The sequence below is a fragment of the Genypterus blacodes genome, unplaced genomic scaffold, assembly GCF_046128005.1.
Source record: "Genypterus blacodes isolate CSIRO-AG114 ecotype Tasmania unplaced genomic scaffold, CSIRO-AGI_Gbla_v1 ptg000022l_1, whole genome shotgun sequence".
NCBI lineage: Eukaryota > Metazoa > Chordata > Actinopteri > Ophidiiformes > Ophidiidae > Genypterus > Genypterus blacodes.
Window position 1 is genome coordinate 4,630,001 of NW_027466835.1, and position 25,000 is coordinate 4,655,000.

The 25,000-nt window shown below is 43.0% G+C and overlaps 1 protein-coding gene across 1 annotated transcript in view; it reads left to right on the forward strand.

Moving 5' to 3' along the window:
* The window catches only part of doc2a (double C2-like domains, alpha), a 62,597-nt gene that overhangs the window by 26,939 nt on the left and 10,658 nt on the right, over positions 1–25,000 (forward strand). Inside the window, exons 3-8 of the mRNA XM_076142739.1 lie at positions 7,151–7,483; positions 10,459–10,538; positions 13,178–13,252; positions 13,701–13,810; positions 20,090–20,216; positions 20,412–20,471. Coding sequence (XP_075998854.1) covers positions 7,156–7,483; positions 10,459–10,538; positions 13,178–13,252; positions 13,701–13,810; positions 20,090–20,216; positions 20,412–20,471 — 780 coding nt within the window. The 5' untranslated portion in view covers positions 7,151–7,155. The remainder of the gene's footprint in view (positions 1–7,150; positions 7,484–10,458; positions 10,539–13,177; positions 13,253–13,700; positions 13,811–20,089; positions 20,217–20,411; positions 20,472–25,000) is intronic.

A 25,000-nucleotide genomic window follows, 5' to 3' on the forward strand; every position in this document is an offset into this window, starting at 1 on the left:
GATAAGCTAATTGAGCAGCTAAATGATCTGGAAGCACAACAGACGTGTTAAGCTCTTCAGCTGTTCCAAACAGAGTCGACCTGAGCTCTGAATGCAGCAGCACGCGCCTTTTCTCCGGCCAGTTCCACTCAAAATCAGTGGAACTCACAGTCCTGACCAAGACAACAGATTCACAGCTGAGGCCATATTCACTTAACTCACTTAAATCATCACTGCCTGTTACTTTACTTAAGGTGAAGGTTACTTTCACCTTACTGTGATTTTGCGCAGCAGTGTAAAGAAAGATGGTGAGAATTGTGGATATAAACATTTTAATGATGGTAAATACGTGTGTGTTTAGCATAAAGTTGAATGTAATCGTGGCCTAAGAGTAATTCAGAGAGCATTTCATCTGTAAGAGGAGCTCACACCTCCACAGGCAGCTGTTCGCCTCTTAGGTCGCTCAACGTTTTGGAAAGATTTAATGACATCCATACATCCAACCATTCTCCTCCCCGGCTTATCCTATTCAGGGTGGCGGGGGGCTGCAGTCTATAACAGCTGTGATATAATGACATTTTAAAGCCACATTGCTTCAGAAAGAGAGCAGTCTGTGCTGAGAAGAGCTTGTTGTGCAGTGCCTACGTGTCCTACCTGCATGTCAGCGTTTGCCCCCACAGCTCACAAAACATCGATTGCTTTAACGTGAAACTGCAGTTCATTCATGTAATATGTCACCAGCCCCTTTATAAACAATATTATAAATTACAATTAAATCATACTATTGGGCATTTAGGAACTTAACTACACTCTGTACCCACAACGACAACAACATTTTTTTCTGTCAGGTTACTTTAATGAACTGAATGAACAGTGCACATTAATTAAATGCTTAAGTTGTACGGTGAACGCAGAGCTTTTAGTGTTTGGAATCTTTTTATGTTTCTAAGGGAAATTTGACACTTGGCTCACCTCTGTTTTATGACTTCAGAGAGCCAGAAAATCCAAATATGTGTAGCAGGATGGAGATGAAAGCTCTCACAAGATATTCAGACTGAAATATTCATGTTGTTAGCGCTGCGTGCAGTCACACACAGGACTCTTTTTACACCTTTTTCTGTGTAGGATGGAGTTTTATTTTCTTTCTTAACCAATCACTGTGACTGATCCATCTGTCTGAACAACATCGCCTCTTTTTTTTGTGAAGACATGCCTCCTTTGCATGGTGTTACTTCACGCTGCCTGTGTTCTGCAGCCTTGACTCTTGTGTTGTTTACTTTCAAGTTGGATTGCGGCTCAGGCACAGTTAGATAATGTTCCCTAACTTCAGCCCCGCAGATTGGCTTTGTTTACCATTTACGCGAGCAACACCAGATGTTAGAAAAACCTGACAAAATCTTAGGTGACTCGGGGGTCTGGAGCGCGGCTCATGTGTCAGATCAAGTCAAGTTATGTTTATTTATGTAGCACATTTTATACGACGGGTTTAAAATCAATGTGCGGAAACGTAGGAGACATTTGCTTGGTGAGCTAAGGGATCAGTCTGGTTTAAACTTAAGTGATTGTCTCAGCCATTTGTGCTTTGAAAGCTCAAACAGGAGTGATCCTACTGAAATTATACCTTCATGTTGAGAAGCTTTCAGAGGCTTTAGCACTGCTGAGACCAAAACCAAATACAGCTAAAAATGCTCTAAGTTACAAAGAAGAGACAGATTTCAGATGTAATCTCCCTGAATCAATATGTTTTGTTAGATTGCTTCACTTCACTGGTAAATATAGTAACTTTTATAACATTAAAAGCTGATATACATTATGTGTGGGTTGCCATTGGTTACAGCGACACCATATGGAATACAAAAGATTCTGCACAGTGTAAGGTCATGCCAATAAGAATATAGTATCAAATATATACAGTGTATAGTATATAGTGCATGTTTTGATCTCAAACCACAGCTGGCCATCTGATAGCCGAGCAATGTTTCCGGTGAAACCTTTGAACATTGCACTTGTTTAGCACTTCATTCCTGTAGATGGGAGCTCTTTGACGTCAGCTTTGACCACTTAATTTACTTTGGAAAGGTCGTCCGTAGTTCTAGGGGCTTCAGCTCTGACTCATACTGTGACCGAGGTTTGACTGGCCAGTGTCTGACAAAATAATTTAATCTCTGTAAACAAAGGGCGATCGGATGTGTGTGCTGTTTTCATCAGTGTGTTCAACATTAAGGGGACTTTTGTTGTAGGGTTGTGTTTTTCCGGCTGAGAGGGATCATCACATGCTACAGTATAAACATAATGACTCACTCACAAAAAACTAGATTCAAATAAAAGACTTGAACTGCATTTTCTTTACACAAACATGAAGCCAAGGCCTCACTACATTACAAGCTTGTCTCCCTGTAGTCAGAGAGAAAAATCCTGAGAGCAACTCAAAGCACGTCCACATCCCCAAGTGAACCTGGAGCTGCTTTTTGATCCGATTTTTTCAAGAGGCTCACAAATATAAATGATTGCAGTAAACAGAAATTGCCTCAAGTTAAAGTTTTTAAACAGATGATAATGGGGACTTCCAGGTTCCTTGACATAAAGACCTTAACCTTGACTCTACTGTAGCACTGGGTTAATGGAAAGGATACGGTGGGGGATAATTAATGGCCTCACCTTGAATAAGTCGCTCCCTGTGGGTACGAAGGCCAATGCCCTCTGGTGGAGGTAGCCCCATAAAGCTTTTAGCAAACTAGCAAGCGCCTCTTATTCAGAAATAGAGCTTTAGAGCCTGCACGGACAGAGGAAGAGCTGGAGGTCTGCTCCACTATGGATTCAGCTTCTGGAAACATTGAGAACTTCACCGCTAAATGTCAGATTTGCCCAAAGATTTACTTCAAAGCTCAAAACAAGTAAGTAAGCAAATATTTTGTGGTAACACATTTGAGGCTTTATTAAGTGCAAAGTTGTGATAGAAACTGTGTTTGATTTATCGTGTTCATTCTCTGCTTGTGTCTGATAAATCAAGACTGTCTTGAGTCCTCCACATTTATTACTGCAGGTCTCCTGACAAAAAAGGATGTTATGATGTGAGGCTGACAGCCAGAAGGTATTGAACAAGAGATGTGTGGAGAGTGGAGAAGACGTACTTCTCTTCTTCTCGGCTTAAAAAGGAAGAATGCTTCAGATGGAGGAATGAAAACTAAACTCCCCTTATGCAGCCACACTAAACTGTGAACATGTTCCTTCTTGGAGAAAGGCCCATAGTTCATAAATGTATATGTCCTGCTGTAGGGAATATAAGCACTTCAAGTAATGGAACAATCAGCACAGAATGGAGGCAATTATTATCTGTTGGAATATGGAAGCAGAATGTGCTCCTGGTCCTTTACGGCTCTTATAAGTTGTTCCTTTTTATGTTTAGGTTGCAGCCCTGTGGTTTTGTCCTGCAGGCGTCTCTATCCATTCACCTCACTACTTTTCATGCAGTAACGCACTGATACTGTGTCTCTGTGTCTCACCATCTCTCACACTCTCAAATGAAGTCCATACATAACCCATCTCCCCTCTCACACACTTCCACAGCTCATATTCCCTGTTCATTCTGTCTTGTAGTGACACTTACACACTGCTCATTAAATGCCTGCTGTCAGTTTGAAGTTGGGATGTGGTGCTGAAGCCGAGCTGTCTCATACAGTGTAAAAAGAAGAAGAGAACTCATCAGGAATTAAAAGTATTCTGTAACATCAGGAATCAAATGGAGAAGGATTAAACAGGCTCAGATCAGGAAGGAGTGATGAGTCAGACTGCTGCAGAGGAGAGGAGAGTTACGTTTAAGATTCCTTCATAAATACAGTATGTGCCCAATTTTCTATGCTACTATCTATTTGATAACATTACAAAGCAACACATTTTGACAAATGTTTGGCTTAAATGGCTTAGATGTTTTACATTGCATTAATTTAGTTTATGAGTTTCTGTAATTTATAACTTGAAATTATAATCACTCGTTACTCACGATCGGACATCTGTCCATGCTAATGATATTATGGCTCAGGATGGAAGAGCAGTCATCTTGAAATTGCAGGGACTGATTCCAGGAACCTCCAAGAGAGCCTGTCAAAGTGTTGTTGAGCAAGGCACTGAACGCCTCACTGCTCCTGATGTGCAGGTTGGCTCCTTGCATGGTTTGCTGCTGCCATCAGTGTATGAATTGTTGATCCTGTTGTCATTGTAATCACTTTATATGAAAGCATTATAGTTATATTGGTACAGACCATTTCATTGTTCCCTCTCATGCTAATATCTCAAGGAGGCTGCATTACCTTTGCTCAGTTTAAAGCAAACGGCATGACTGCGGCACAACTTAGGCATAAGTTAAAGGCAGGGAGGGGCGGTCGTGCTCCGAGCCAGAATCCTGTGAGTCAGAGTTACCAGGTTCATGACAGAGAGGCTGTAATAAGATTCAGACCCACAGGAGTCATAACACAAATGCATCAGCGGGTTTTATGCACAGATACCAGGGAATTGATCATATTAATGATATATTGCAGTAATAATTGTTTGTACCCACCTTCTCTAATTCTAATGATGGCTTAGGTTGAACATGGTTATTCAAAAATCATGAGCCCTTTTAAAGAGGCAAATCTCGCCCACACACATCACACGTATTTACATCAGTCGGCCCAAGGTCTGCCCTCACGCTGCACGATAACTGAAATAAGAGTTGCACTTCTCTTCTGCTGAACATCACTTGAAAAGGCTCAGAGAAATGGCAGCCTAATCAAGTTAGTGCTACTATAAGTGGTAAATTGACTATTTCCTCCAGGTGCACCTGTCGCATCTAATCAAATTCGCAGAGGCATGTCGTTGTTGTCCTTGAAGAAAGTGTGAGTTGTTAGGGACACAGAGAGTGAGAAAATGGAAAATCCTCCAAAAGCCAAATTAAATCTGTTTTTTATGTGTCACTGATGAATGTTTGATAGGTTAAATATTTGTGCTTTTAGCAGATGTATTTGTGCTTTTACTACAAATATTCTCTCCTATCAGAGACGTGAACCTCTAAAAGCTATTTCTCTCATTAGTCACTCCTAACCGCTTCACTTATATGTACCGTTGATTCTTATTTGCTTAAAACACATGACAGAATATGCCAAATGCGAAATGAGATTATTTCAAACAGTTTCCAGCCAAATAAATGGATTCAGGACATTTCTGTTAAATGCAGCCTTTTGTTTCTTAAATTGAGCATTGGAAACAGTGACAGAGGCAATCACAAACGCTTTCTGAAACCTTAGTTCTGCTTTAGATCCATCTCCAGGGGGCAGAGATGCAGATAGGTTAATATGAACCAGCTGTGCTTGCTGATTACACAGAAACATCAGTCAGGCTAACGATGTCTCAGGTCTTGATCCTGGTAATCTGACAGAACAATACACCCGTCAATATTTAACGCTCCCGCCAGCTCCTACTATCCGTGTCAGATATTTTATTCATCCTGAGAGAAATTTAACATCCCTTCTTCAGTCTAACAGCATTTGATAAAGCACTTCAATAGCAGTGAGATTCAAACCAATGCCCCTAAAGAGGCTGGAGCCTTAATCCTTCATCATTTGGCTACACTACATCAATCTTTGTTGCATGCATACACACACACACACACACACACACACACACACACACACACACACACACACACGTATCAGATCTTGTTTGATAAGCACGTGCATTAGTTGGGCGGCATGATTATAGTATTAGATTCTCATCAGTGCCAGCGCTTGGCTGTTGTTGGTTCAAGGCATTCATCAGCATGACAGGTCAACACTAGAGCCTGACACAGCTGACAGCAATGTGTGTGTGTGTGTGTGTGTGTGTGTCAGAGAGAGATGCCGTTGTATCCTGTCAAAGCAGAGGTCTGTTGACATGCTCTTCCTCTGTCTTGACATTCTTCTGTCTGACAGCTGTCATCCATTTTTAAATGAACTCATAATAACTGCAGCAAACATTGTAGCCGACTTAATGACAAGTGTTTCCTGACAAAGGGAATAACATGGTGGAAAATCATGTGTTAAATTTAAACAATGCTGTAATTGGTCTGAACTGTGAACGGTGACAGCATAACTTACAGGTTCACGCTTATTCTTCTGTGTCGTCCGTGTCTCATTGCTATGATTGCCTCTAGTAATCACAAGTATAGTTCTTGTTTTCTTCTGTAGGTGTTACTTTGTTTTCCTCTTTATTTTCTAACCATAATACAGCCCTACGTTCAGGAAGTTCTCCTGCTTCTCACGATTCAACCCATTTTCAGACAGGATTTGCGGTTTATGCGTGAGATCCAGTTGTGCCACATGTGGCTCAGGCATTTTCTGCCTTCAGACCGACTCAGCTCTGTGTCTCAGCTTCAAAGGATTTTTTAGCTTTAGCTGTCACTCAAACTGCTTGTAACTTCTTCATTCATTCAGGTACAGAAATCATTCAGATATTTTTCAGGCCATCAGGCTTCATTCATTTTTTTCACGGGTTTCATGGGTGCCAGTTCTTTTTTAGCCATTTCCTATTAAAATGTCCTTCAGGCCCTTCATACCTTCAGGTACAGAAACCATGATTTTCAGGCATTCAGACAAATGCATTTGTACTTTTGTTTGAGTTTCGTCTGACATCGCAGTCACACACCGATACCTCTATGCTTCTCTCTGTGCTCATGAATCTTTGGAGGAAGACTTTATCTGTTTCAAGCTAAGACGGTAACTCAGAACTCCCAAAGGTGTCTACCGTTTATAAATTATTTATAAAGATGTTCCTTATCTTATAGTACTTCTTCTTATTTATAGCCCTGGCCTTGTGATGGAGAGACGGACAAACACTAGGTGCTCTGTCAAGGTTTTTCATGAAATCTAGTGTCATCATTTCTTTTGTCTTGTCTGTGACATTTTAATAGCAGAGTCGATACTTGAGAGCATTTCACTCTTGTTGCCGTTTACTTTATGTCTGAAGCCAGATGCAGTTTACTTACAATTCTGACATTTGGTTGAGATGCTGTCACTCAGACTTGTGATTTGCAATTAAATGAATGTTTTGATTTATCTTCAGCCTCCCACACATGTGTAATTAGTTGGATAGACTGGGCTGAGAGCACATGAAACAGGTGTTGTTTTCTAAAACCAGCCCTCCCTCTGTCTTTGTTCCCCAGACTCTATGACGGTGCGTAGAGGAAAGAAGCTCAGCATCTCCATCCAGGAACACATGGCCATTGACGTCTGCCCAGGCCCCATCAGACCCATCCAACAGATTTCTGCCTACTTCCCTCGCCTGTCCCCCACCTCCCCCACCCCTGCCACCTCCCCAAATCCCGCCACCTCCCCGCTGCTCCTCAGTTCTGGGCGCGTGGCCTCTGCCATGGGGGGGCCCCACTTCCTGTCGCCCCTGCTGCCCCATGGAGGAGCAGGTGGGGCCGGCTCCCTGTCGCTGACCAGCAGCGTGGACACTTCAGTGGAGATCAACAGCTCCGACAGTGACGACTGCAGTGAGCCTGGCTGTTGGCATGTGTCTGTGTGTGTGTGTATGTGTGTTATTGTGCATCTGTGACAGCATTAAGAGCATGCTGTAGGATTTAGATGGCATTGTTTCTCGCATGCCAATTCAGAATCCCAACTCCTGTTAGGGCCCTAACATACTTGCTTTAAAGGATAAGTTGTTTTTTTTTAACCTAAGCTCTATTACAACATTCTTTGTACCCTAACGGTTCCAAGCACAAGAGTGCCGGCTGGTGCGTTTTTGCTTCTGAAGCTCCCATTCAAAATGATTGGGGCTCTAACAATTGCAATATTAGTTTGATATTATTGCAAATAGTTTAAATATCTCAATTAGATGTTTTCCAACATCGTGCAGGTCTAATGCAAATTCAAATGACACAATCAAAGACCTGTAAAACAGCTCCATGCTTAAAACATTCCCTGGAGCTAATGAATATTCAGATCTATTTACAAATCCATCCAGTTGTCCAGATTTGCACCCCTGCATCAACTTTCAGTGACTGCAACCTGGTAAACATCGACAGACTCTAACAGCTCTGCAGTGAGCAAAATCTCACAAGGGTCTAATTTACCACAACAACAAAAAAGACTCCATCAGTCCACCAATTTACCTTGAGAGCTCAGTCAGGAGACACAGTTAATGGATTATTCATGTTCAGCATTTTAATAATGCCATGCGAGGGGAAAACCCAGGAAACATCTGCATTTTGTATTGAGACTTTGTCCACACACCTTGTTGGAGAAAGTGCAGGTAAATGGTAGCTTTGTCTGTTGGAGGAGGCAGCAGACAGGCAGCAGACTCCAGATCATAACTCTGCTGGTTAGAATGTGTTTCATGAGGCTTTTTCCTCTGGGTCGGTGCATTGTTTTGATTCATTAGCCTGGTTGTTGTCAATACAAATCAATTGTTTCATGATCCATTTAGGCGCAATGTTTGTTGAGAAAGAAGCTTTGTGTCACTCCTGACCCTCAGTCAACTCACTTATTCTTAAGTTACGCTCTGTGAATTTGACGTTGCTAAATCAAAGCCTAATTGGGTGCTTCTATGTTTTATTTCCACATCCACAGGTATTATCAGATTTGTTTTGCAGTTGCTCCTTGACAAGTTCCTTTTTTGTTTTATAATAATGAGCAGTTTGATTTGATCACAGCAGTGAGTGCCTGAGGATCTGACTGTTCTGTCTCATGAAACAAAAAAAAACAGCCTTTGATCAAACACAAACACATTTTTAATAAGAAAGAATGATTTTCCACACTCCTCTGCTGGAATGGCGCAGAGAGCTTATCTAAAGCCTCACACTTCCACACTGCAGAACAATATTACTCTGTGATGGCATCTTTAAGACGATGAAGTCATTACAGCTGGGCTCTATCGGTGCATCATAGCTTACTGGCTGCTGTATGTGGGTGGAATTAAAAACAAAAGGTTTAAATTTAAAAACCTTCAACTTATGAAAGTAAAGTGAGAAGTTCACAGAGTGCTTTTTTTAATTTACTGTTTAGTACTGCAGGAGCTCAAATAAATATGTAATGTCTCGTTTACGAGGTAGAATTCTTTTCATTGCTACTCCAAGCCTGTAGGGGGCGCGTCATCTATACAAGTGGCCTTTTAGTGGAGAAAGTGGTCAAAGAGGAAGACTGTCAGCTAAGAGAGGAGCTGGAAGTGACTATGGTTTATTCAGGAATGGGATAATTAAAGATGGAAGAGTGGATGGTGGAGTCACATGATACTAGAATCAATTATGGTCAAAAGTATCACAAGAGGAAACGACAAAAAACACACAAAGAGCCTGAATCACTGCATGTTGAGCCTTAAAGCCGAGCTCTGAGTCGTCTCTGTTGCTGATTCGAGGCTCCATATTTACACACTCATAGATTTGGGAATTCTCAATTAGGGAGCAAGATATTCTTTTGCAGTTTATTGATTGTTTTCATTTGAGATAAACAACAAATAAGTATTCTTCAGAGCAGATCAAGTCAAGTCAAGTGTGTTTGTACAGCCCAATTTCACATACAGTGTCTTAAAGGGCGACCAGCCCAGAGCTCTTTAGGAAGACCAAGAAAAACTCCCCGACTCCTTCATGTATAAGGAAAAGGATGAAACCTTGGGAGAAACAGTTCAAAGAGAGATTTGCTCTCCTCAAACGATGGTTTCTCCGAGTCTTCAAATGGAGCTGTCAACATGCATTAAAAACAACAACAAACTGTTTTTGTGGTAAAGAGATTATGCAGACATTTACTTCATGATAAATAAACAGACATTTTTTTCCTATTTTTCCAGAGCTTTAAGGTTTTTCTTGCTCTTGTCAGCGTATTGTGGAATTGGCAGGAAAGGATGTTATAACCCACACACACACGAATGCAATGCTAAATATGGCTACATGGTAGATCAAAAAAACATGGAGATAAAAACAGAGCGTAACAAAAGGGCTACAAGCGCTCCCGTCACAGTGCAGGGATGTGATAAGTTACTCAACACACCGCCTTGCTGCTGCAGGGGCGTCAGGCTGCGGTTACAGTAGAGCATGAAAGTGCACGACATGAATGCCAAGGGTTTGGAGGTGTTTATAGTTATCGTTTGGTGTGTAATTATACTGACTGTGTGTGCCGGTGTGTGTTACTTGTGTGCACACTGGAACATGAACGTGTCAATGTGTGTGCGGCGGTAACAAGCCCTGCAGAATGTGATCGCTCTCCATTAAATGGGATTTTCTGTGTTGACGTGTGATGTGCTCTGTTCAGATTCCTATGACAGGTGCCACTCCAGCAAATTGGATTTCAAGCTCTGGAATGCATGTGTGTGCATGATGTGAAACACACACATTTGGTTCTGTTGCATGCTTTTAATTCACTCTGAGAGATTTTGAGCTGCATCACCTAATCTGTTTACTTACTCGTGTGACTCGCTTTCTCCTGCTTTACAATTATCTGCGCTAACTGAGCGTTTGGTTTGTTATCTCCACAGCTGCCTTGGGGACTCTGGAGTTTGAGCTGCGTTACGATCAGAGCTCCAGTGAGCTGCACTGCATGCTGCTCAGGGCAAAGGTAAGCCAGATATGAACGCTCCCCAAGCTGCTGGGCTCTCCTGTTTTCACACTGTGGGACGGCGGTGGGAGAGACCCTGAGGCGAAAACACAACATATTAGAAACTGAATCGAGAGCTGCATTGTCGTTGTTCATGTTATTTACTGGGTTCCGGGTCTTTTTCACAAGCAAATTGAAAATGTGCATTATAAAAAACCCTGTTTCCTGAAGTAGAGTCTGAATTGAGTGCAGCAACACGACTCATTTCCCCCGAGAAATTCAAGGGTGTCTGAGCATTGCAGTAAAAATGCTCCTTGCCAACATACAGTATGAGAGGTAATGAGCCACACACAGGTGTCGTGCTGCCTGCGTGTTCAGGTTCTATTTGCCGCAATGTTAATGTAGAAGGAATCCCATATTGGTATGTTGATGATCCTGCTTCAAGCACCATTTCAGATCACCAACACCTGATGAACTGGGCTCATGTCGCCTGCATTTTGTTTTCATGCACGGCGAGCTCCTTTCTGCAGCGGTGTTATGGAATCAATGCACTCTCATTGGAACTCTTGACCTTAAACATCAATCCCAACAGTTTTGTATTGATTTTTCTTGATTGTTTTTTTTACCCTTAAAAGTCCTAAACCATTTGAGGATGAATCGGTCTGTGCCATATAAAGAGCCGACACGAGCCTCCATCAAACAAAACAAGCCCTGTGATCGGGATCAGAAAGGAGATACGCAAATCAATACAGTCAGTATTTTCATTCCAACTTGCACATTTACGAGGGATCTTTATGTTATAACGTTACCATTTTGTTCCTGCGATTCCGGTATTGGAATTGGAAAACGAACAATATTACAACTTGCAACAGTTGACATAATCTGGTCTGCAGCCTAGTGCCTTGGTCAAGGGCAAAGGCAGGAGCTTATCATTTGATGCTGGGGGGGAACCAGAGTCCCCTGAGGAAACACACACACGCAGATGCAGGGAGAGTTAACAAATTCCACACAGAAAGGAGGAGCGCTGGGGCGGCATTCAAACCCCGTATCATGTTTGCCTGAGGCAACAGCGCAAATGAGTGTGACATGTTGTTGTGTGTGCATCCATAGCTGTACATATTACAGAGGCAGTGTTTGATGTAAAGATCACAACAGCAGCACAAGAGAAGCGACTGGTCACAAAGACACAAGCACAAACAAAGTGAGAACGAAATGATCTCAGCACCTGCGTCTGCACATGTATCTCATCTTTTCCTCAAGTGCTAACTTGAGTCACTGCTATGCTGATGATTTCCCCTCGTGCCAACAACTCATTTCAAATCTAGAGTGGAGGATTAAAGCAGCGACTCCCTGTTAGGCAGGATGATGTTACCATCTAAACCACAGACACACTCAAATAAATCAACAAATAACTAGAAAGTAAATGATAATTAAATCAAGAGTGTGCACTTTAAAGACACAATTCTTCAATTATTGTCATTGGGAGATTATAGTGTAGAGAAAGTATGTGGTGAGTGTTGCGTAACCTCTGTAAGAGGTGAAACTATATATTCTCTGCAGGTACTAAACTGCTACAAATGTCGATTTTCATATTCTCATTAATGGCTTAGTTAATAAGAGATCACAATCAGAAATGTAATAAGCAATGTCCCGGCCTTGAACGTTAGCCTGTCAGCGGCGCTAATAGGGTCGGTTGATAACTTTTGAGCTTTGCATAGTAACACTTTGCATAATCTCCTTCCAGCTTTTGCTTTTGTCCCACTTCTCTGAGAGTCTTTACTTGACTGGTCTGAAACATTTCTCCACAGCTGTCAAATCACCATCTGAGGCGAAACGAGCTGGAGCTTCATTTTGAGGAAAGTGCGGAGGAATGAAATTGTTTCAACGGCCCATTTTGAGCAGCTCACAGACTCTTGGCTGCCCAAACTTCAAATTAAATCCAAGCCTTTGCGAGGTTTCAACCATTGTAATAATATTCTTATTCCATTACACAAATTTGAACACTTGAAAATAACCAAAACGTAGACGCAGATTTCAAACAGGTGACCTTTGACCCCTACCTGTATGGAACACCGGGAAAGGTCGGTTAAAACTGAGCTTTTTGGCAATAATTATGTATGATAAAGCAAAATAGGCACGTTTTGATCACTGGTTTTGTGAATGGATGGATGGAAAGTCAGGAGATTGTGTCACAGATGAGAGTGAGTTCTGTCTGTGGGATCATCACAGTCTTCTGTAAATGTCAACACTAAAATCCAGCGGCCGTCAGATGGACGAGCTTCTCTGCTGATGAGATTCAAATGAAGTCTTTGATTGGATCGCCGGGCCATCTTTTTATCTTTTCACTCCTTCATCATTTACCAGACGGGGTAACGTCCAGTGTCTGTGAGGGCAATCTGTAAGCTCAGAAAAGGTTGAGGGCTGATTGATTAAATGGAACGGACCAATCAGAGGTTCCGCTGAGAGGAAAAGCATGAATTATAACCTTGTATTCAGGGGAAAATGGCTCTTTAAGGGTCTGACAGGAATGATCTCTGAATGTCAGCGGCCACAAAGAGTTTTCACTGACAGTCTCATGCAGCATTTCTGTCGCTATTCAGTGAGTGAAATCCATTAATTAGACCATAAATGCCATTTCAAACAATCAAATTTCCCCGCAGGGTCTGAAGCCCATGGACTTTAATGGTTTGGCTGATCCCTACGTCAAACTGCATCTGCTGCCAGGAGCCTGCAAGGTGAGTACACATGGCATTTGGTCTGCAGTGTGGTTGTGGCAGAAATGCTGAGTAGGCAGTTTATATATAGAAGTTTTAATATGAATGTCAAGATAAGATTTCCTGCAAACACTGTCGGCCCTCGTGTTTGTTCTGTTCAGGCTTTTATTGTCCCAAGGAGGGAAATCGATTTTGCAGCGAAACAGACATTGAAAAACACAATAAAAACAGCAGATCTATGCAACATACACAACAATAAACAACACGCTGCAAAATGTGATACAATAAATGGAGCCGTGATCTATGAGACAATGAGTTAGCAGGCAGCAAGATGATAAACAAAGAATAGAGCAGATGACAAAAGGAGGAATATGACTCTTTACAAGTATTTGTAAGACTTTTTTTCAGGTTTGGCATCTTTATTTCATACTTAAAACCTCATCTCTCTGTGTGTGTGTGTCTCTTTTAGGCCAATAAGCTGAAAACAAAGACAATCCGCAACTGTCTGAACCCTGTGTGGAACGAGACGCTCACTTACATCGGCATCACGGAGGAAGACATGCACAGGAAGACGCTCAGGTGTGTGTGTGTGTATGTGTGTGTGTATGCATGCGTATGTATGTGAGACACAATAATTCATGTCCGGTTTCATCGATTTTAATTTGGGACTGATTGCACTTACAGCCGTTAATCAGGTGAAAGGGACATCTTGACATTCACATATCAAGCCGGGTTTTGATTAATTTAACGGCCAACAAAGAACGGCGCCTTTACAAAAAGCACCGCACAACAACGGGGAATCCAAGGCATCGAGCGATCTGTTAGCTTTGTTGCTCCTTAATCTTTAAATATACTTCTGCATAACAAAATCTGTGCGGGAGTCGCGCTCTCGCCGCTCTACGCCGCTCTACGCCGTCTTGTAAACCGCGGCTGCACACAACCAGCATGTGGCCGTCAGAGCTTTCGAACATTTTCAAGTGTTTTCCAACGCTTTAATGATAAATTAATGTTTCCTGCACCGAAAGCACAGAAGGAAGAGCCGCAGGCAGCCGGAGCGTGCCGCCAGACTTCGCTTCCATCTCCACCAAAAAAAAAACGCAATCCATCGGTAATAGTTTGTAGTGAAGCGAGCGAGGCCCATCAGAGCCGCCGCGTGTGACGGGGGAGCGATGGCGGCGCCTGGATTCACCGAATTTATCCCTGGGGAAATTACCTGCCTGACCTCTCGGCTGCCGCTCATACCAATTTTCATATCGTGGCAAGTTTGGAGCTCTCGTTTCAAAGAGAAAGAAGAGGGAAAAGATGTAAAGAAGTGCAAAACTGTGGAGAAATAGGAGCTTTTGCCTCATGTTTAGGTACAGATTACAGTAGGCCATGCAGCAGTTATGTCATCCTGCATTGTCCAACCTGACTGGCACCTTTTTGTTTGGAGGTTTTCTTCCTGGCTCGGTCCAGTGAGGAATGTTTTTTCCCTTTCAAAATCAGGACCAATGCCTCTCTAAACAACAAGCTCTCTGCCTCTCAACAAACAAACAAATAAAATCCTTGACAAACCTTGATTTATAGTGGCCTCAAGATGCCCGGCACACAATTTAGGCTTCCTTGTTGTCTGGCAGGGCTCAAAAGGATTCATTATATTCAGGGATGGATGCAGTTTCAAAGAGGCGAGGTGATTGGCAGCTCTCGTGTGTTCAGATACGACCGACCCTCTTGGCAGCTTTGCTTCCTGCGGCCTTTCAATATTTTAAAAACATGACGCCAATTCCTTTCCAAATAACACAAAACGCCGCAAATTGCATCACATTTTCCCAGGCAATCTTTCTACAAATTGCGGTTATTTTTGGCTCTGAGAGTGTTCGGGGACGTCTGACCAACCACACGCGGGGCTTAGCAGTTGTTCTCAAGGTGCAGAAGTTTCCAGAGAAAGCCGTTTGTTTCATCATGCAATCTGAGTCACGGTTCATAGATCAGTTTGCTATCCAAAGAGATTTGCGAGTGAGGCGTAACGGGATTTGTCGATAAATGAGAAAACATGGAGCCCGGCTGAGCTAAACACAGATCGATGACTCACGCGCGTGCGCACACACACACACACACACACACACACACACAAACACACACACACGCTTGTGCAATGGTTTAATGAATGACAAGTCCGCGCCACGTTTGCCAGGTTTTGTGTTTTCTTCCGAGACATCTTTGTGTTTAATGGCGCCACCTGCTGTCCAGGAGTGTGCAGTGTGGAAACAGCAGGCGAGCCTCATTTAGGTAGCTGTCATTCTGGTCACTGATTCGCAGCTGTGCATTGGGGATTTGAACTTCAGGTGAGCAACCACCGGGGGAGAGATGAGCGAGTGAGCGACGGTTGACCTTTGAAACACTCGGTGCTCACAGGAAATAATCAAATGGAAGTTAAATTCACTTAATTATCTGCCATTTAGACAAGGAAAGAGGGCGGGGGGGGCGATCTCACCTCCACGTCTTCTTCTAATGAGTTTCCCTCGTCTCATCACACCAAGAATTCCAGCAACATACAACTTCCAGGAAAAGTCATTCTGTGGTTTAATCCCAAGAGCCCTGTGTTTGTTTGTGTGAGCGTGTGTGTGTGTGTGTGTGGAAAGTACCAGATTACCGCTAAGCAGGGTGCAGCCCTTTGAACGTGTTTGCCTCAAAAGGCTGCCAATATCCTTCTCATTGCCGTCATAAATAATAAATATGCACTGGGGCTGGATTCCAATGGGGCACACAGAGGTCAACACCTCGATATCAACACGCAAAGCACACACACACACACACACACACACACACACACACACACACACACACACACACTTAACACTGAATGATAAACATGTCCTCAGTGACGTTTTCATCCAGACGTTTCTCTCCCGTCTTCCACGTGGCCTTGAACACGTCTTTGTCTTTGTTTGTCATCTCCATCTCTAACTCTCGTCTGTCAACCTTTGCCTTTGAATCCTGCCTGAAGCGTACCTCACCATTTAATATTCCGTTTGTATTTGCTTTAACACAAAGCCGCTGTTTGTTTCGTCGCCGCGCTCCTCTCCGTTTGTCTGTGGACGAGTAGATCCTTTGCAGCGTTATTGCCTTCTTGTTTTTGCACATCCATTACAAAGGGCAGTGGAGCCCGTACACCTACAATCATTCCCTTTGATTTGCATTCAGATGAATTATTCTGTAAACATATGCACATCTGCTTTCATCGGTTTCTCTCAAAGATAAATCCTCCCTTTTCCCATTCCACACGTCGTGTAAAATCTGGCAACACATCCACCTGTGTGATAAAGTAAGAACGTGAAGGGACACATGTTAAAGAACGGATTACAACAGTGTGACGAACATGTTGGGACTGGAACACAATCCAGTTTGAAAGGAGAACACAAAGAAGGAAATTCAACTAAAACTTTTGTGAAATCAGATGATTGTTCTTTACGGTAGGCGTTCTGTCTCGCATGACAATCAAGCGTGGAGAAGAACTGAGTGGATTAAAGTGTGATTCTCTCTCTTCTATTGTCATGATTGAACTTGTCGTGTCTCATTATAAGACTCGTGACAGTGATTGCTAAAAAATTAATGAGACGTTTTATCGGGAACAGGTTGATAGAATCTCATCTCATTTGTTTACAACAAAAAAAACCAGGACTTTCAAACTGACTTCTGGATTGTGGAGCGGCCGTCTTGCTTCCTCATGACAGTAATAATTAAGTGTCAGCCATTAAATCTACTTTCCAGACGTGTTCCTTGTTGACTCTCGCTGAAAAGTAAGTGAAAAGTAAAAGTAGACAAAATGTGCAATGATAAATCAAGACCAATTATTTTGGACTGTCACGGTCGGTGACACGGCGGCGGAGCTCTGCCCCTTCCTGCGTCAACTCGGTGGGGATTTGTCACTTGTGGGCTCTGGCCTCTGATTACAGCACCAGGCTGGAGTGACCAATTGGCCATGGAGATTGTTGTTCATGTTCCTTCCCTTCTGCTCCCCCCTTAAGGGAAGCTTGGAGCTTTTAATGGGATGTTGTTACCAGTTTTACATTCATATTTATTCGTTTGGCAGGCTGTGATATCCAAAGCGGCACATGAGGAATAACAAGCAACAAGCTGACAGATGAGGGGCAAAAACATGAATACATGAAAAGTAAAGTTCTATGTTTGACCTCGTACCTGGCAATGAGTGGGGCTCTGCTCACAGTGGTAAGAGGAGAGAGAGAGAGACAGAGAGAGAGAGAGAAAGAGAGAGAGAGAGAGACACAGAGAGAGAGAGAGAGAGAGAGAGAGAGAGAGAGAGAGATTGAGCGGGAGGCAGATAAAGAGAGAGAAAGAGTGTGATAGGCCCCTAACTACAATCACCTATGTGCAAAATACAAGTACCCAGTTACTCCTAATCCATTACTTCCCTGCATCCTTTATCCCTCTCCTGCCAACTCGACCTTCCTGTGCTCCATTCTGTAAAATAAGCTCATATTTAGCACCGTCAGCAGATGTGACTCAGGCCAACGGGAGACATTAAACATCACAAGCGTCCCCGAGCAGCCCGTCCACCTAGAAACTTACTCAACACTGTAGAAGATTACAAATAAATAAATCTTTACAAATGTTTCGTAGCAACTTGGAGCTTAAAAACACAACACACTCATTTGGCATTGAATGTGTGAACCCGGACAGTTTCTCCAAATTTACATCTCCAATAGCTAATTCTTTTTTTTTATAATCTAACACTGTGTCAAGCGAGTGTGTACTGTGAAAGTGTAGTGACAGAGCCGAACAGAAAAACAGGGAATTATCACCAAAGCCTGCAGGCCTGTGGAGCTTTGAGCCTGTTTTAGCTCAGTGACATACACAGCGTTGTTGTGTCTCAATGGTTCTCACCAGCCGCTGATATAACGCCGGGAGGTGTTTCCAGCAAGAAAGCTCTAAGAAGCACAACGTTTGGCACAAAAGGACTGAGACAAAGTGAACAAGTGTCAAAGCGAACAAAGTCAAACAAAAGAAGTTGTTCTCGGGTGTTGGTGGAGACCAAAACAAGAAGAGTGAATATAGGACCTGGTGTATTTATATGGAAGAGAGAAATCAAAACTCCAGTTATCCTGTTGTGAGGAACTTAATAAGCTCAATGTTTCAGGGCTGCAAATCCGCCTGTATTTTTCCTTTTCAGCCCCTGAGTCTTCAAAAATCAATATATATGTTTTTTTTCCCCCCAAAACTTCTTGACCTGTCGATATCAGATCAGCAAAGTTATATTCCAGTAACGGATCAGGCAGACGGAGCCGTGTCTGTGTCTGCTGCTCTGCTCTGCCTTGTTTTCCTCATATTATTTTTGGAGTTGACTTCTTTTATGAGTTGCTTCTCAGCTTATTTTTCTTCAGCAAATTAATGGAGGAAGGCGAGACAACTTTATTGCTACATCACATTTCACACAGCGGCGAGACTCGATGTGTTTCACATAGAAACACCTTGCAAGACTTTCAGACAACCGGATGCATAAATGATTCAGTAAAATGATAAAATCAAAACCATATTCGATCATTTAAATGAGAGAATAAGAGAATAAAATGAAAGTGTATTACATCAAAATGCAACGTTTACAGCTTCACGAAAGTCAAAGTGGAATATGTGTGCTATAGCAGGAGGCACTGGGGAACATAAAGGTTTTTAGTATGGATTTTAATTTGAAATGTAGTTGGTGTTGGAGGTCTGGTCTGAAATCTTCTAGAAGTTTATTCCAGCTATTTGTTGCATAGTATGCTGCTTCTCCGTGTTTAGTGTGGACTCTGGGACAGTTAGCAGACCCAGATGAGCTAAGAGGTGTGGAGGGTTCACATTGTAAAAGCATTTCTGTGATGTATTGTGGCCCTAAACTCTCACTACCGCTCACTGGTACCGGTAGGAGTGGAGTTACATCTCAGAGAGTTTGATCCCAAGAGTTTGGTATGTATTGTAAAAGTAAATAAGTCCCAATAACACAATGCAAGATGGCGCCAAAAATGACACACTGCTGCCTTAATGGTGTAAAACCCACACATACTGTGACTGATTTCACAGAAATATATATAAATTCTTCACTGGGTAGATTCCAGACATAAGTGTAACCTTAGCTGACAGATGCAGATGCTGCTTCATAGGTGGAGGCTCGGCTGCATACATAGCAGGTGGTTTGACGGAGCGCCCATAGATCAGAAGTGCGTATGGACTCCATAATTTTCACTCTGCAGCCACAGGACGTAGACTGAACCCAGCCTAGGCTCATATGAGCCTCAGCGGCTACGTGTTCTGTGCATTTTCTAAAGCAGATTTCATTTTCCGTCTGGTGCTGCAGACGAGGGGCTGTCGGGTCACGATAAAACTCCTGGATCATCCGTGGGAACACTCGGGTGACAGAGAGACAGAGAGATGTAATCATGACTTTATATTCTTCTGGTGATGCTGAAATGCAACATCCAGCAAGAGGTCTGCAACTGTTTGGGACTATTTCTTCTTTCTCTCTCTCTCTCTCTCTCTCTCTCTCTCTCTCTCTCTCTCTCTCTCTCGCCCCTCTCTCTCTCTCGCCCTCTCTCTCTCTCTCGTATTCCTTAGGAACATTAAGGCTGATGCAGGCAGACCTCTTTACTTTGTTCAGTTGAAGAAATGCCTCTACAACTACCTAAATGCGAATTGATAAATGATTCCTATGTCCTAGAATATATCCCTGTACATCTATAGAATCCATTTATTGGTCCTGCATTGAAGCACATTATAAGATTTATTTATGTTTCATGACTAAATGCAGGCATGTATATCACTGTGAGCCACGTGGGGATTTGCACCTCTAACCTCACCGTGTGTCCCCTCTTTCCTCTGCGGCAGGTTGACAGTGTGTGATGAGGACAAGTTGACTCATAATGAGTTGATAGGAGAGTCCCGTGTGGCGCTCAAACGCCTGAAGCCCGGCCAGACCAAACACTTCCACACCTGCCTGGAGCACCCCCCGCCGGTACACACACACACACACACACACACACACACACACACACACACACACACACACACACACTTAAATCCTCAGGTGCTGTCAACAAGCATCAAGAAAACACCTTCACTGTGTCCCCTCTCTCCTTGCTGTCAATCATCTCCCCCCCCCCCCTCTCTCTCTTTCTCCACCCTTTCCCTTTGTCTCTCGTCCATCCAGCTCCCGTCTCCCACCGCCATGGGTGAAGCCCTGCGAGGAATATCCTGCTACTTAAGAGAGGTAGAGATCTATCTATCTATCTATTGATCTATCTATCTATCGATCGATCTATCTATCTATCTATCTATCTATCTATCTATCTATCTATCTATTTATCTATCTATCGATCTATCTATCTATCTATCTATCTATCTATCTATCTATCTATCTATCTATCTAAGTCTGGATTTTGTCTTATTTCCCAAACAATACATGTTGATCACAGTGAACACACACTCAGTAATCAGGCAGGTGTGTGTGTGTGTGTGTGTGTGTGTGTGTGTGTGTGTGTAAATGTGTAAGAGGTGATTGTTGTCCTGATTGGGTTTTCACCAGCGTTCAAAATACAATACACCTAAATATTGAGACGTATTATCTATTATTTATTTAGACGTCAGCTAAAAATATGTTGTAATCACTGTAATGTGCTTCATCCTGTTTAGGTTTTTAATTAGTGCAGCTTCATTAAATGTGTATACATAGAGCCCAAATGATACACTGTGTTCCATTATGAATGTGGACTTTTTTTCACAGTTATGAATGTTTAATATAAATGTTAACTCGCCCACACAGCAAAACCGGTTGTTAATGAAACCCCGCAGAAACTCTCTCATGTTTAAGCAGAGCAGAAGGAAATGTCAAACAGCGGGAGAACAAGCGTAGCAAAGTCCTCCTCAGCCGGCCTTGAGTCTGGCGGTGCTGAGCCTCGTCCTCCTGTCTGGAGAGTTAAACGAAGCACCGCGGCTCATTCAAATTCTATCTGTACCACCGGGTAACAATGATCAAAGCGAATGATGAATGCTGAATAATCAATAGTCAAGTCAGCAAGTACGTCTTTAATTCGTGTGATAACTCGGCGTTCTGCAAATGAAACTCAGGCCTCTAACAACTCCCTAACAATCTCTCCAGTTCAGCCCACATCTACATCCACATCCACTCTCATTGCTTCCTCACACCGACGCCCACATTTGGCCTCCGGCTCTGCACACCTCAGCACAGGACAGGATGTACGTTTTCTGTTTAGAATTGCTTAATAGTCATGATCTCAGCTATCTGATGAAACATCTCTCCGTGCTCCTTAAGGCACTGCTGCGACGCCTCTCCGTCTGCACAACAAGTTTAAGGGTCATTTGGAGGCTTTCGTGTGGGCGTTGAGCTTTTACGCTTGTGGGAACATTTACTTTTACTTTTCTAAACTTAAACACCTTGAAGGTTAGAAGCTTCTTCGCTCTCTTCACTCCAAACGCAGCCAGAAAAGCTTTGTTCTCGGATCGCTGCACTGGCTCCCCACACAAAACACAATTTATGTCACAATTTCGACTTAATGTTTATAAAGCAGTCTGTGGTTTGGCCACAGACGACATCTCTGACCTGCTGACTGCCAACAAACCAGAGCCAACTCTCAGAACATCAGACGCTCGCTTTACCATCTGATGCACTAATGAGATTTAAATGCAAGACAAGCAAGTGCCACAAAGCTGGGAAACAGAAAGCCAAGACAAAATGGAAAACACAAATCTGTCTACAGCCCCGGCGAGATCGTGAAGTCAAGGTTGGGCCTGATGACGGCGATGAGTGAAAAAGTCAAGGGCATCCATTAGCAAATGATCCGACAGAGGAATGGAGGCGATCACAAAACCCTCTGCTGCAGAGTGTCTCGCCTTATTGAAGGAAAGAAGAGGAGCGCTCCATTTATATTGAACCGGATTGTGAACCTGACCCTAGAGGGAAAAGCCCTTCATTGCCTCCTTTCACTTCATATTCTGAAGCAATAGATCTGCATGTCCCAGATGTTGCAGACTGGTGAGACCAAGGGGCAGGCAGGAAAGAACGATTTAATCAAACTCCCATAATTTATTCATGTAAGTCAGGGACTCAGCTTCACTGTCCTCTGTGTATTCTGCAGTGCGGAGTGGAGCTATTTGGTTACAATAATTGGAAATAAGAAAGCTGGAGGGAATTAATTTGCGTGTTGAAGAGGAGAGAAGGAAAGCCTCTTCATATATTAGCGACTTACGATCACATTAACTTTGTGCCCTATGTCGTCAATCATAGGAGCATGAGTGTGAGATGAGCTTCAGATGAGGAATGAAGTCTGGAGCAGAGTTTAATACAAGCAGTGCCTTTAACTGTCTTTGTTTAAAGGAAATGGATAAGACAGGAGTGTGTGACATGTCCGATTTAAACCCTGAGTCCTCTCGCTATGAGGCCAAGTTCTAAAACCTGAACAATGTATTACAGAAACAAAGCAGATAGACAGCAGTCGGCATCTGTAGCCTCTCCTATGACACACGTGAACGCAGAGAGAGGAAAAAAGTCCAGGCTTTGAACCCAGAACCTTTACTTGCCACAGCTTGACCCATTTGGCCGTAGCCTTCTCCTCACCGCATTAAAATTTCCACAGAAGAAGATCTTGAATTTGATTTGGTTTCCCCTTCCACACTGGACGATAATTAGATCTTACCCGTGTTCCCTGCATGTCAGATCATTCACCGGCGGTCCATGGTTATGCAGGACCGGGGCCACCTGCTCACACAGCGTAATCGTTCAGGGAGCTTTCATACAGTCGTTGCTACACGAGATTCCTCGGGATGGAAACCCAGGTGGATTTCACAAGATGGTTTTCTATATTGGATGTTTAGTCTACGTCAGCCTAGTTATTAAAGACAGGATGGAACTCTGCCAGCCCTGAAGTAATATTTCACCAGACGTGACAGGGTCATATAAGATCTGTCCAGAGAATCTCTCTCAGCGCTGCAGCAGTTTGTATTCGCTGTGGTCACATCATCAGACATCCTCCTAAGCATTGATTTCAGAGCTGCAACCGAAGCTTCCTGAACACGACTGCAGATTTGATTGACTGCAATATATGTGTGTTTGTCTCACTTCCTCTGTACGGATTCTATATTTATACCAAACCAAATCATGTCTGCTACCGTCTATCCAAATCTCCTGACTGGAAACATCATTATTGAGCAATTGTAGAGTTTGCCACCTTAATTTGAGGTTCTGCTACATTCAGGCGCCTGAATGTAACATCCTGATGTTGTGAATATTCTTTACTTAGTTGCCACAGTCAAAAAAAAGGCAAAAGTACAGGTTGGTAGGCGGTAAATGAGTCAAAAGGCCGGCAGGGTCAGATGATAGATCCGGAGGCGGGACTGGAGAGTTCCTGACGAGGGTGAATCATCATCATCATCCGCTTTTAACCAGCAGGTACAGTCACAGACATTGTAACTGAATGAAATCCAGCAGTTCTAAAGTTTCCAAATTATAGCAATTGCCGGTGATTAAGTGGGTTTTGCGCGTAACGTTGTAACTAACTTCAGCTTTGGTTCCAACTTCCGCTCAGTTATCCCCACGTTTAAGTTCACGGTCAGTCTGTATTTGTTTCTGTTTCTTCAGCTGAGCGACACTGACGAGAGCGACGTGACAAGATCTCGACCTTGTCACGGCAGCTTTTTGTAAGAAATGAAACTGATGCTATCAAAGCATCAGTGTGGGCTGGAGAGAGAGAGAGAGAGAGAGAGAGAGAGAGAGAGAGAGGGGGAGAGAGAGAGATGATTGACAGCTAGGAGGGGACAGAAAGCTACAAAGCGCCTGAGGAGGGAGGGAAACCAGATGAGAGAAGCTGGATGGACGGTGACATTTTGCTGTAACAGTTTTGTGAGAAGAGCAATAGTGGAACTCCTCAGGATGTTAGATGTAGAAAACATACAGCATTAACAGCGACCGTGCCAGTGATGGAAGCTCTTTAAGTTAGTGCTATGACAAACAAATAAAGAACTGGTGGCGATTACAATATAGCGACATCATTTCCCCCGCGAATGCCACATAAGGCTGAGTTACGCAGTCATCGCAGGGCTGTTCACAGATTTTAAAGTGATCCCTCTGCATGATTGCATTGATCTGCAGATGGACAATAATACTGCCAAGTCACTTTGACAAATTTTTTAATTAAATCAGCTCACCCATGAAATCCAATAAATGTTTTTAACCTTTTTATTTACTCAGCGCTAATGTTCTTTCTGCCAGTACTAACGTCTTTTTGTTTGTTGTCCTTGCCGCAGCTTTATCCTCATTTAGTTTCTGCTCCGTATTAACACACACACACACACCGTCAGACATAATGCAGCAGTAGGAAAATGAGAGTCGGGGAAAGAAAACCCAAAAGGTTGAAATTTCAATTGACCGTGTTGATGTATTTCTTCTTCTGCGGTGCTACATCAAGATGATTAAATACACTTTCAACGCTGCCCTCCTGCCCTTTGTAAAAGCTGTTGACAACAAACAACACTGGTTTGGACCATGAATGCATCACAATGACGCATAATGAATACAAAAATGAACCGAAACCCAAATTTGTAACATGTAAATAACAAATAAATGGTCTTGTAATTTCAACCATTGTCTTCTAAACGGACCAATCAGCTCACAAAGTACAAACAAAGACGTCCAGAATCACCGCCTGGTCAGTAATCAGTCAGAGCAAAGACATTAGAGGTGAGCCGGTGCAATGCAGTAAGGAGATCTTAGACCATATCAGCCGT